Source organism: Mirounga leonina, unplaced genomic scaffold (genome assembly GCF_011800145.1).
Source record: "Mirounga leonina isolate KUSES-001 unplaced genomic scaffold, KU_Mleo_1.0 Mir_53, whole genome shotgun sequence".
Taxonomy (NCBI): domain Eukaryota; kingdom Metazoa; phylum Chordata; class Mammalia; order Carnivora; family Phocidae; genus Mirounga; species Mirounga leonina.
In genome coordinates, this window is record NW_023270807.1 from 57,174,423 (window position 1) to 57,186,743 (window position 12,321).

The 12,321-nt window shown below is 36.6% G+C and overlaps 1 protein-coding gene across 1 annotated transcript in view; it reads right to left on the minus strand.

Annotated features, from left to right (window-relative positions):
* Window positions 1-1,451: 1,451 nt before the first annotated feature.
* ASCC3 (activating signal cointegrator 1 complex subunit 3) overlaps window positions 1,452-12,321 on the minus strand; it is a 354,273-nt gene continuing 343,403 nt past the window's right edge. Inside the window, exons 38-42 of the mRNA XM_034991607.1 lie at window positions 10,549-10,700; window positions 8,358-8,505; window positions 4,868-5,077; window positions 2,330-2,505; window positions 1,452-2,247 (exon numbers count right to left, since the gene is read on the minus strand). Coding sequence (XP_034847498.1) covers window positions 2,100-2,247; window positions 2,330-2,505; window positions 4,868-5,077; window positions 8,358-8,505; window positions 10,549-10,700 — 834 coding nt within the window. The 3' untranslated portion in view covers window positions 1,452-2,099. The remainder of the gene's footprint in view (window positions 2,248-2,329; window positions 2,506-4,867; window positions 5,078-8,357; window positions 8,506-10,548; window positions 10,701-12,321) is intronic.

Sequence of the window (12,321 nt, forward strand, 5' to 3'; positions counted from 1 at the left end):
TTTGAACTTGATGAAATCCAGAGGAATATAAAATGGAATATGAAATTAGTCTGATTATGTTGGCACATGTCCTGTTAGAATGTACACTTAACACTAACATTTTGGTTGAGTAATGAGCGAGAATAAAGCCGTGGACAAATAGTGTTCATCACTCACTGGGAATGGAACGTTTCCATCCAGGCACACCTTGCCTCACTGGTGTCTTCTGCACCTTATTGTAAACTAATCACTTTTAATTTTAGAATTTAATCAGTCACATTATTTTTCCCTCTCTCTGAGGGACAGAACAGAAATTCCTTCTTATTGCTCTTATGTCCTGTGTCACATGTCCAGTGAAGTAGAGCTCCTACCTCCCCACACCTGCATGGTCTCTCAACAAAAAGGAATGATGCTGATAAACATGAAGACAATGAGACTGTTTCTCCTCAGCTGCCTTTAGATTGGTGACCATTTGTCTATAATCTTTCATTTTCATTTAATTCCACAAGAACAGTGGTTAAGGTATGAACTTCATTTAGGAAATAGCCACTGTAGGAAAAGCAGAAATAACTCTAAAGTTTATGTGAAGTAAACTTCTGAGACAAGAGCCCTTCAGACCCCTCGTACCCACTGGACTTCAGTATCTTCCTATTAGTCATTCAGATTTAATTTTGCAAAGTGCATGCCTGGTCTCCCCACCCCACTTTTATTCATTCTTATTTTATTATTATTATTATTATTTTTAAAAGATTTTATTTATTTATTTGAAAGAGTGAGAGAGAGAGAGAGCACAAGAGGGGGGAGCGGGAGAGGGAGAAGGAGACTCCCTGCTGAGCAGGGAGCCCGATGTGGGACTCGATCCCAGGACTCCAGGATCATGACCTGAGCCGAAGGCAGTCGCTTAACCAACTGAGCCACCCAGGCGCCCTTATTATTATGATTTTTCAGCATGGAAAAGGAGTACACAAAAGCAATATATTCCAGTTTATGAAAAACTTTAAAATTCTAGTACTTGAGGTGGTTACATTGGAAAGTATTTTAAAATAATTCATTACAGGACCAGGAACAACTGAAATTACTTTCCAAGGATAGAATTTCATTCCACTAGACTGTATATTATTATATGGACATGGGATTCTAACAACATCTTAGTTTGAAAAAAGTACTTTTTGCAATGGAAACTGTATGGACGTAGAGACACTTCCTTTATCACAAGTGAAAACCTACCTGTAGGGGTTGAAAATATTCTGTGTTTGCCTCAGACCTGTCTTGGAAAGCATAAGGATGAGGAATTGTACTGTGTGGTCTGTCCATGTTACAACACGAATTAGACTGTACTTCTCTCCTTGTGTAAATAAATATATCAGAAAGAGAATGGAAGCGTAGTCTTGAAGTAGAGGTCGTGAAAAGAAGAGAAGAGTAAGGGGGAATAAATGGGAAGGAAGCAGGAGAGAGAATTGAATCAGCTTGTCTTGAAGTGGCACACTCAATATTTTATTTCCACCAGTTACAGTATCTACATTTTCTAAGATCAGGATATACTGTTGTCTTTATCATCACTGGGCTCTGCAATATAATTTTACATCATATATTATTAACATTTTTGACTGTAAGAAATTCTTGAAACTACATGCGATCCAAGTATAAATTTTGCTAACAACCCACATTATGTGCCTCCATACAGATTTCTCTTATGTGTTTTATACTGCAGGGTTAGAAATCTGTTACAACAAATCCTAACACTGTCACACCTCAGTGTAGTTTCCCTTAGAAAAAAACAAACCAACATTCCTGTAAACATTACACTGTGAGATGCAAAATTTGATGGGTAATTCCTAAATCTCATCTCAATACACACAAAGGTTCTCCTACATTCGTGTTCATTTCACATACCAAGAAACCCATGAAGACAACACTAAAAAAGGCAACATTTGTGAAAAGGCCACCTCAGCTAGCTTTGTGTCGCCGGAGCCAATCCTGCGGCCGCTGTCGATTTTCTGGGTGTCCTGAGGTCAGAAGTTGATTCCACCAAGGCAGACATCAAGTGATTCGACTTTGTCTAGATGAATGAACAGCCAGACTGCTTAACCACTTCTCTCAAACGGACTGTTCGGGTCAGGTTACTTCACTTTCAGGTCAGTCAAGGCCTCAGAGACCTCCTCGTTGACCTGTGCGGAAATGCTCGCCGGTGTGACGTTGAGATGAATGTCATACTGCTGGTCCAGGCCAAGGTAGCAGTCGCTCATGAGATACAGTGTGTAGATATACCTAAAACATAAAAACAGAACAAAACGTAAAACCACAGACATCTTTAATTCTTTCAGAACTCTGGTGGTGAGATTCTGCTTACCTTCCAGGTAGTTCAGGGGTATAAAAAGAAATGGAAATAACGTGATGATTTCGAACATATCCTACTCTTTTCAAAGCGATAAGTTCTCTCTTATCCACTTCTCCTAATATCAAAAACCATCCTTCATCTTTTAATTTGGGAAATCGGGGAGTAACTGCGTGGCTGTCTTGCTTTCCCTGTAAACCAGGAAAAAAAAAGATAAACCATTAATAATGTCTAGACTTTCTATGCTCCTTGGTTGTGGTTAAAAGGCTAAGCTGTTTTCCTTGAAGGCCATAAATCTATATGGTTCAGTTTATCTATCTGGGATGTTTTAAATTTTCTGGTTTGGTGTCTTTGATATGCTATCACCTACCATTTTTCAGGACTCTCGAAGCACATTATAGATACTACTTTGTGCCTATAACCACCAGAATATTTGGCTCAGTTAGAACAGAAAGCCCTGAATCTTAGTATCAAATTAGTAAATTCTCACATCATTCTTATAAGTGATATTAATACCCCATTTGCAGATGAACGAATTGAGATACAATCATGTTAACCAAATCTTCCAAAGCCTTATTCACAAGAAACTGATACCTAGGGAAAAAAAGACAATCAAGACTAGACCGTGGAACTCAAGATAAAAAGTACTATATAATATAAATACCTTCCCTTGACCCAAGAATAAAACTCACATAAAAAAGCATATATTCTAATATGGCAATATTAAAAAATCCTTTCTTTGAGGAATGGGAAATTGTAAGCCAAGCAATATATAAAATACATTAATCACCACAATCCAAGAACCTACATCACCATAATGGCAGCACTTGAAGTCTTTACTTTAGACGGATTTTATGAAATCCGAGATTATTTTAGTGATTCTTTAAGACAATGACATTATGGAATAAAATTTACTAATAATGACCTGCTCTCAATCAGACATCATTAAATATTCTAGAGGGAGATGCTATACTTAAGACATTTTAAAAGAGAAGTCTGAGAGCAATGCATTTTTATGCATTTAGAAAGAAATTGAGAGTTTTTCTAGTATGATTAAATCTAATTTTAAGTAGTAATAGTAAGGTAGAAAAATCTTAGTTTTTTCCCCATGATTTTACCTGTATGATTATTACTATTTTTTTTGTAAGCTGGGATAAATTAGATCATATAAAAATGCTCACATTAAATCCTCTGAAATATCAGAGGCCAATCAGTTCATACTTACACTGACTGATTTTTAGAATTAGAAATTAAATGAGATGGGACCCGAAGGCACAGGGCTAAAAAGATGTAACGACAGAAAGCTCCTGACCATTCTGTGTTTGAAACAGAGTGGGCAGTACTCATGAACCACAACCTCATTCCTGAGGGCTGATTTTATTTTATTTTATTTATTTTTTAAATTTAAATTCAATTAGCAAACACAGAGTAGTGTATCATTAGTTTTTGGTGTAGGGTTCAATGATTCATTAGTTGTGTATAATACCCAGTGCTCCTCACATCACGTGCCCTCCTTAATCTGAGGGCTTATTTTAGACATGGGAGTGCCACTGACCGCATGGGCCAAAACAGAATGGGGTGGAATCGGAGGGGGAGACGAACCATGAGAGACGATGGACTCTGAGAAACAAACAGGGTTCTAGAGGGGAAGGGGGTGGGGGGATGGGTTGGCCTGGTGATGGGTATTAAGGAGGGCACGTTCTGCATGGAGCCCTGGGTGTTATACACAAACAATGAATCATGGAACACTACATCAAAAGCTAATGATGTAATGTATGGTGATTAACATAATAAAATTTTTAAAAAAGTGTTAAAAAAAAAGACAAATTCTTTATTTCAATTATTATGGTACTAAAAACCAATCTGCCCACATGCGCTATACTAATATTCTTAGAGGGACAAATGTTTAAGTTTCTGTGTCACAGGTAACAGCAAAGACAAGAGTAGTTTGAAATGAACATGTGGCCTCTATGAACACTGACAGAAGCGCTCTCGTGTGCGTTCCAGCGAAGGAAGAGGGAAGATGTGGCAACTGAGGCACAGGAAAGCTTTAGTGTCTTACTCAAACTCACGGAGCTGAGGGGGAACGCTTTGCCCTCCTGTGCACCTAGCTACATGTGGTTTCTATGTCTCAAAGTGCCCCTAGGCAGTGCTTCTCTAACCTTAATGACCTTAAAAATCATTTGGGATGCTGGGTACAAGGACAGATCTTGAGATTTCTCCCTCTGAGATTCTGATACAGCCAGTCTGATAAGTAGGGCCAGAGAATCTGTACTCCAAATTCCAGGAAATTCTGCAGGGCTGAGTAGACAGACCATATGAGAACAGTACTCCAGGCAAGATATTATTATGTAAAGTGCATATTCTGGGGCTGAAAAATGGCACATGAGGAGAACTGACTGGTTCCAGAAGACTGGCTCTCACCGCTTAAGGCCAGTTGAGAAAGCAGGATTCGTGAATGACACGGACACGTTAGTAATATAAAAGATATGTGTGGTGGCGCATGCCGGGACCTGGTGTGAAGCATTTGAGAATGGAAACCAAACACTATACCTTTTGGAACCCAAAGTGGACTCTCTGCAAGCTGACTTGAAGCACATACTCTTGATCAGCGTGCAATCTGATCCACCTGTTGTCATTTCGTTTGTCTGAAGTCAGAGTTGTGATAGAGAGCTCACCATGTCCCTCCTCTGAGTCATCCCACCAGCCTTTAACACTTAAGCCAACATCTATCACTGGCAAGCGGGATAAGAAATTCCATGCCTGAATAAAAAACAGAAGAAAAGATAGTAAGGAAAGGTAATGTGAAATGCAGTGATTAAGAAACTGTACTTTGAAAAAAAATCCACCTCTTTGTTTTGAGATTCATTCTAGAATCAGTGCAGTTATAAGAAATAATACAGAGAGATCCTGTGCACCATTTCCCCGGTTTCCCCAATGGCAGCATTTTTCAAAACTAATGTACAATATTAATACAGGATATCGACACTGACACAATGCACAGTTCTTATTCAGATTTCCCAGGTTTTTTTTGTACTCATTTGTTTGTGGGTAAAAATAGTGCTTTTAATTTTTGTAGTTTACAAAAATTTAAATCCTTTTAAAAGCAACTAAAAAACTATTAGTCATTTGCTAAACTTGTCACATGACTCCTTCACTATAAATCCCACCTAGATATTGAGTGGCTATTGACTATACTAAACAGTAAGTTTAAAAAAAATGTTTGTTTTTGAGCTGGTTTGCTTTAGAGAAGCATCTGGTCTAACATGTATGTGATTTCTAAGGCAGAGAGCATTACTGGGGGATATAAAGACAACTTGAAAAAAAAAAAAACGTTGTGATGCAATTGTTGATGTCACTCAGCATCATTCATTGACTATTTACTGTACAGAATGATTTTTTTGTCCATATTCCAAATTTATTCTGAAAGGAAAACATTTCTATATGTTTATATATCACAAGGAAGCCTGTAAGTCTAGGGTCCTTCTAGAAATAAATATGTATTTTGGGCATTATATTGAGAATACCAATTAAAATGATGTATATTAAGGGGATAGAAAATATTTTACCAATTTTATTCTTGCTCTTTAAATTGAAAGACATTTTGAGAAATCAGTATACATATAGCAAGTGCTCACCTTTATCAAATGAATGAACAAATGAATTTCTAAGTCTACAGAAAGGATGTAACAAAATAAACTTAATGTTATCACATAACATTGTCACCTTTTCCTAACATTTATAATTATTTAGAATGTCACTATCAGTCAAGAAAACTTCTCAATAAATTGGTTTTATCAGTCATCACCTTCTAAGTTAGTTTTTAGAAGTGCATGAATACTTTAATTTTGTATCTTCTTTTCTTTCTTAACTACATACCATAGATTCCCTTATAGGCTTTGATGTTCTGATTGCTAAGACTTTACTGCTGCCTAGTATACCTAATTGAAATGAAGTAGCCCTGATGAATCAAACTACCCCTTAGGAATTAAAAAAAATGTGAATCTAATGCAAATTTTCAATCCACCTACAATCCTATAACTTGTCTTGTGAATCTGAAATTATGTCTGGAATAGATCTTGAAATAGTCAAGCTATTGGTCTACAGAACGGTCTACACTGTGCATCAAGGTAACAGCCTATCCCCTGTTAGAACCAATAGTCACTGAGGATAGACGCTATTCCACTTGATGTTCTAAGCCTGGCCAGAGTAGAAAAGTGATCAAGGGGATACTTAAACACACAATTTCTGTAAAGCATTTAACTTTGTGAGACAACACAAGTAACATTTACTGCACAAAGCAAGACTTCATGTTTCTTTACTTGTACTATTAGTTACCCAGAGATGTTTTCAGTTATTAGCAACTCGTTGGGATTTTACTTTACAAGGCTCCCAGAAGTCAGATCTGGTTTTTATATATATATGTGATCTTTTTTGTAGCACTTGATATTATTATTTTTCATCCTTGTTGTGTATACATATATTTGTTCGGTGTATGTATACATACACACACACATATATATATATAAAAAATAAGCTATTTTTAAAGAAACTGCTAAGACATTTCAATACCAGCCAAACATATTTATCTGAGGATTAATCTTCATCTATTGAATCAGGCAAGAGCACTGCCATGCATACAATTATTTAATTAGCAGCCAAATCCTCTGCCAGTCAGCAGCCGTTCCAGGCATACTGATGGGGTAGAAGATGCAAATCTCACAGTCGTACTGCTTTTTCTCATTACTACTGCAATTAGCACTTAAATTGATGCTTTAAACATACTAATTTCTGGAATAATTCAGGATTTGTATGTTACCTGGGATCGCCTCACTGCAGAGCCGACACCAGATTGCTCTGCAAATTGAAGCACTTTTGAGCCAAATAACCATCATCATATCAGACTGAGCCAATTTGCATTTGGTTTTAAAGATAACAGAATGGCAATTTATGCAAATAAATTAAGTAAGTTTACTTCTGAGTTCTCCCTGAACTAATTATAACAATGTTCTAATTTTTCATCACATCTAAAACTTGGCTTGAAATCAGTGTATGTTAGGTTAGAAATCTGTTGTTGCTAACAGAAGCCTTGTTTTGGTTTAAATACATTGTTTTTATTCATAATTTTGATGGTAATTTAGTTAGAAAGATAGGCACTTATTATGACTATTTAAGTTGTTTTTTGTGCCAATTCTGAGTTCAACAGAAATTGAACAATCAGACTTTAATGCCTATAATACTTATTTCTAAGTTGCTCAAAACTAAGTTCCACTGGAAAAAAAAGAATGACGTGGTTTAGAAGTTTCTTTAATAGCTGCATTTGCAAGTCAATATGTTAATTATGTCATAAATCCTGAATGTTTGACATGTTTAGGGTGAAACTGCTTAAGACTTAAAAGTCTATATATGCCAAATATTTCTGGCATCGTTCGTTCATATTTTTGGCCTTTCCAAAGATGGTTTGGAGAAATGACCTACGTTGTCTTTTACAACATAGATTTAGCTTTCTATCTGTTACATGGTATACAAATAAGAAGCTTACTTAAAGAAATACTTTAGAATCTAGGAACAATAAAGTGATTAAAATAAAAAGGGAGGGTATTAAGAACGTAACTGAGAGAACTGCATGAAAATCTACCCAACTGAAATTTATACCCAAGTGGGGAATGCAGCCTAGTTAGTGATGGACAAGCTACTGTAGGCCTTTCTAAGCTTCTTTAACAGCATTATACTGAATCAACTTCCAATAATGTCAATGCTACTACTAATTATTGTTACTGTAATTATTTTTAATATTATTATTGGACTCTGTTCTATATTAGGAACTGCATAAAGCAGTTGACATAATAATATCCTGCTTAATTTTCACAAAACTTCATGAGACAAGTATGATGTGTCCATGTTCATAATCACAGTAAATGGCAGACCGAATTTAAACCCAGGTGAGTCTGACTCCAAAACCAATGCTTTAAGTTAGAAAACTCTTGGTATAATTTCCCAGACAGAATAAGGAAGCTGTGAAACACAGAAACAATGGCCTGACCTGCTTCATTTTTACAGCTGGTAGCTCATTTTCCATCATGGAGCTGAATACATGGTCTTTCCCTCCACAGGCATGGATCAGTTCAGGAAGGCAATCGATGAGGCCATGGCCCCCACCACGTACACCCTTTATACCTGGGCTCCATTTCCTGAGAAATAATATCAACATTAACCAACTAATTCTTTCATGGCACAAATGAGAATTCCTGATGGTTTCTATTTTAACTACATTTATTCCTTTACGATATCAGCCTTTATTTTAAAAGATGTTATGAAAGTGCTTTGTGATCTAAACCAAAATAAATGACCAGTTTCTCTTATTGCAGAGTAGATTTGAAGGATCTGAAAGTTTACCTAATGAGGTAAACTTACCTAAGGAGGACAGTTTTTTAAAATTAAGACTGCTGGGTGCCTGGGTGGCTCAGTTGGTTAAGCGACTGCCTTCGGCTCAGGTCATGATCCTGGAGTCCCGGGATCGAGTCCCGCATCGGGCTCCTTGCTCAGCGAGGAGTCTGCTTCTCCCTCTGACCCTCTCCCCCTCATGCTCTCTCTCTCTCTCAAATAAATAAATAAAATCTTAAAAAAAAAAAATTAAGACTGCTATCCAACTTTTTAAAGGCCATTATCATTAAGCTTCAAAATCAGCCAGCATTCTCTAATATATCAATCCAAGGCAGTATGGCTATGATGACGTAAGATGTGTAAATCAAATGTGAGCTCAGTAACTACTTAGGGTTTACAGATAGGGGTGAATTTCTATAGGAGGGCACTAATGTATACTAGTGCTTCCATGTGGATAAAGCACAGAACTAGAGCCCTGGTATGTCTTTTTAATGGATGCAGGCAAATGTCTCTAATATAATTACCTGAATAAAGTTTTCATTTTTAAGTTGTTGGGAACATACAATTAAAAGTACATTTTGGGAATCTTTGAGATTTATAGCACAATAGTGCCAGAGCCCCAAGAACATAGTCCACCTAAATCTTACCCTCTATTTCCTGTTTATATAGCAAGAAGAAAAATACAATTGAAATCATATAACTATAGTGCTTCTCAGGTGACAGCAAAGAACTGGATCAAATCTCCTAGACCCCAAGCAGCTTTCCAAAACAGATCTGCATGCTGTGTTGCAACAGTACCCTTATGTACCTACTTTACTGTTGAAACCCAACTCCCATAACTTTTAGAACCGTATTGGAAGGGTTCCTGAAACTGAACTGCAGCCATGAGGTGTCTGCTTTTCCCTTCTTCATGCCACCTGCTGCTGGTGTGGCTCACTCTCTGAACGTGCCTTCTAGTTTCCAGGACATCCCACGGTGGGGATTCACTCAAGCACCATGGAAATGACTGCCTTGGAACCCAGTACACTTGAGTCCAACTGAGGGACTTTCTGAGGAGACCCCCGTGTGTGTGTGAAGTTCTGGTTGGCATCTGTAACTAGATGCCTCAAATGAGTGCACCCCTTAGTCTAGCTGACAAGAGGAAGTGGGTACCTGATGGCAACCTGTTCTGTTTGTCTACATGACTGTGAACCAACATTGTAGCTGCAAAGCATCTCTCAAGTGAAGTGAAACACTGGTGTGAAACCAACACTTTCATCTAGACACTGCCAACCTTACTTGTAATATGTACTGTTCTTTTCCTTGCTAAAATATTTGCGGATATGTACACAGGACCTACAGGTTAAATAATCTGATGATAATATAAACCCTTCTTTTTAGTACGGGTTCTATCTCGAGCTGCTAGTATACGTAACTACCCAGTTTTGGACATTTTGTAGATTTTGTACAATTTACCTTTGACTACGGATTTCAGATCCCTCAAATCTACTCTGCAATAAGAGAAACTGGTCATTTATTTTGGTTACATCACAAAGCATTTTCATAACATCTTTTAAAATAAAGGCTGATATTGTAAAGGAATAAGTGCAGTTAAAATAGAAATGTATGTAATGTTGCAAATAGAAAACAAGAGAAGGTTAAAATGAATTGTGATTCAGCTTGTGGTAGATGATCAAATTCCAACTGAGACCCTTATATCACTAGGCCATGTCTCCCTCTGGGAAACAGGCATTTTCACTGTAAAGAATCAATATCCTAGGCACAACATGAAATTCAAGTGACAACACAGGTAAAGAATATATTATTTTTGAAATTAAAAAGCCAATTACTTTGAAAATTACAACTATTACCTGAAAACGTGAAGATGGTGGTGTTCTATGTTTGGTACTGAAAGAAGAGAAGAGTCCTTTAACCACCGACCCTGGATCACCATCTGAACCAGATTGGTGATATTCAGGGCAGTCACCAGCCAGCCCTGGTTTGCAGCCACATCCAGCATTGCCTGAGCAGGGAAAAAAAAATGCACGTATTATAAGAATACCATGGCACTTCCCTTCTCCATTGGGGATCTCATGTTAACCTTAACAGAAAACAAACAAACATAAAATAAGCATTATACCTCTGAATTACTACAATCAAAATGAAAACCAGAAAGCAAACCACAGTTGGATTGGAAAGAACGAACCAAAACTCCCAATAGCATTTGTTACACATTACTTCCTATAAAGTGCCAAATATTTAGCTTTTTTTAGGGTAGCAAATATAGCCAGGTTATAATGGAAACCAGTAATAAAACAAAGAGAAAAACTCAGCGTATTTTACAAACAAATACCTATATAATTCACTGTATCAAAAGCATTAGAAGCTGCATCTGAAGAGTGAATCTCAGGAGGTCTTTTCCAAATTTAATATCAACAATGGTAAGGCAATAGGTTTTCTTGCCAAAAATTTATTTCCCCCCAAAAGCAGGCTGAAGATAGAGCCCTGGTTTTCAATAAACATACTACACTACATACTTAAAAATGGGGCAACTGCCAGTTGTCCAAGTGGAATGATGAGAAGCTATTCATATTAGTCTATACATTTAATCTAATGTTTTATGGACAAACAAACGGCTGCATTTGCTTAAGGCAAAACTAAACAGTGAAATCTTATTTAAACAAAGGAGAAGTTTACACAGGCAAAGCTATTTCAATTAAATTAGATTCTGGAGAATGCTGACTTAAAGACACATAAGTTAATATCATGATCTGAGGCAGCTACTTTATACAGTTTGAGGAGTGTACTGTCTTGTTTTGGGGAAATGAAGAGATGAAGAGAAATGAGATACACCTAGTAAATGCTGAAAATGACAGTATAATGGCAAACAGCTCATCACCAACAAAATATTTATAAAATGTTGTATAAATCTATTAGAACATTTTTGAAAATAATTTTTAAGGCATATTATGCTAGCAAAATTAATTTGTCATACTACTTAGTACAGTGGAGGTGCACACATTTTCCTTCTAAGTTTTGAATTTCCTATTCTGTGTCCTCTCATTTAACAAAAAGTAAAATTGTTTAAAAAACATCTGGCCCAACTAATCTGTTGTCTTTTTATATACAGTAGAGGGAAATGGATCAACATTTCTGGCTATCATGATTAATGTGATAAAATGGTTAAACTGGGCTTTAGCACCCATGAGTCTACCATATATGATAAAGCCTCATACTGGAATAATAGATATATTTATATGTGTGCATATCAATGTGTATACATGTATGAATGTACATGTTTATCAATCTAGGGAAAATCCACTTCCATTCTTCCCATTTCTCTGTAGAGCTGATTAAAATGCTTTGCCTTTCTTTGAAGTATATGAGACAAAAAGATCATGATAAAAAAAAGCATTAGTTCATAAGTCACAACTCTTGAGTTCTGTAAGGCAAGAGAAAAGAAAAAAGAAATGAATAATCATATCTAAAGCAGTATCATGATAGTGTTAGAAGTTGTAATGTGGGGTAACTATGGCGATTTTACTTGTGATTTTACATTATAACTTGACTGGAAATAAATTCCAGACCAAAAGCTCACATACAAGAAGAGAGGGATGGATGGACCATATGTTTTTAACTTTGAA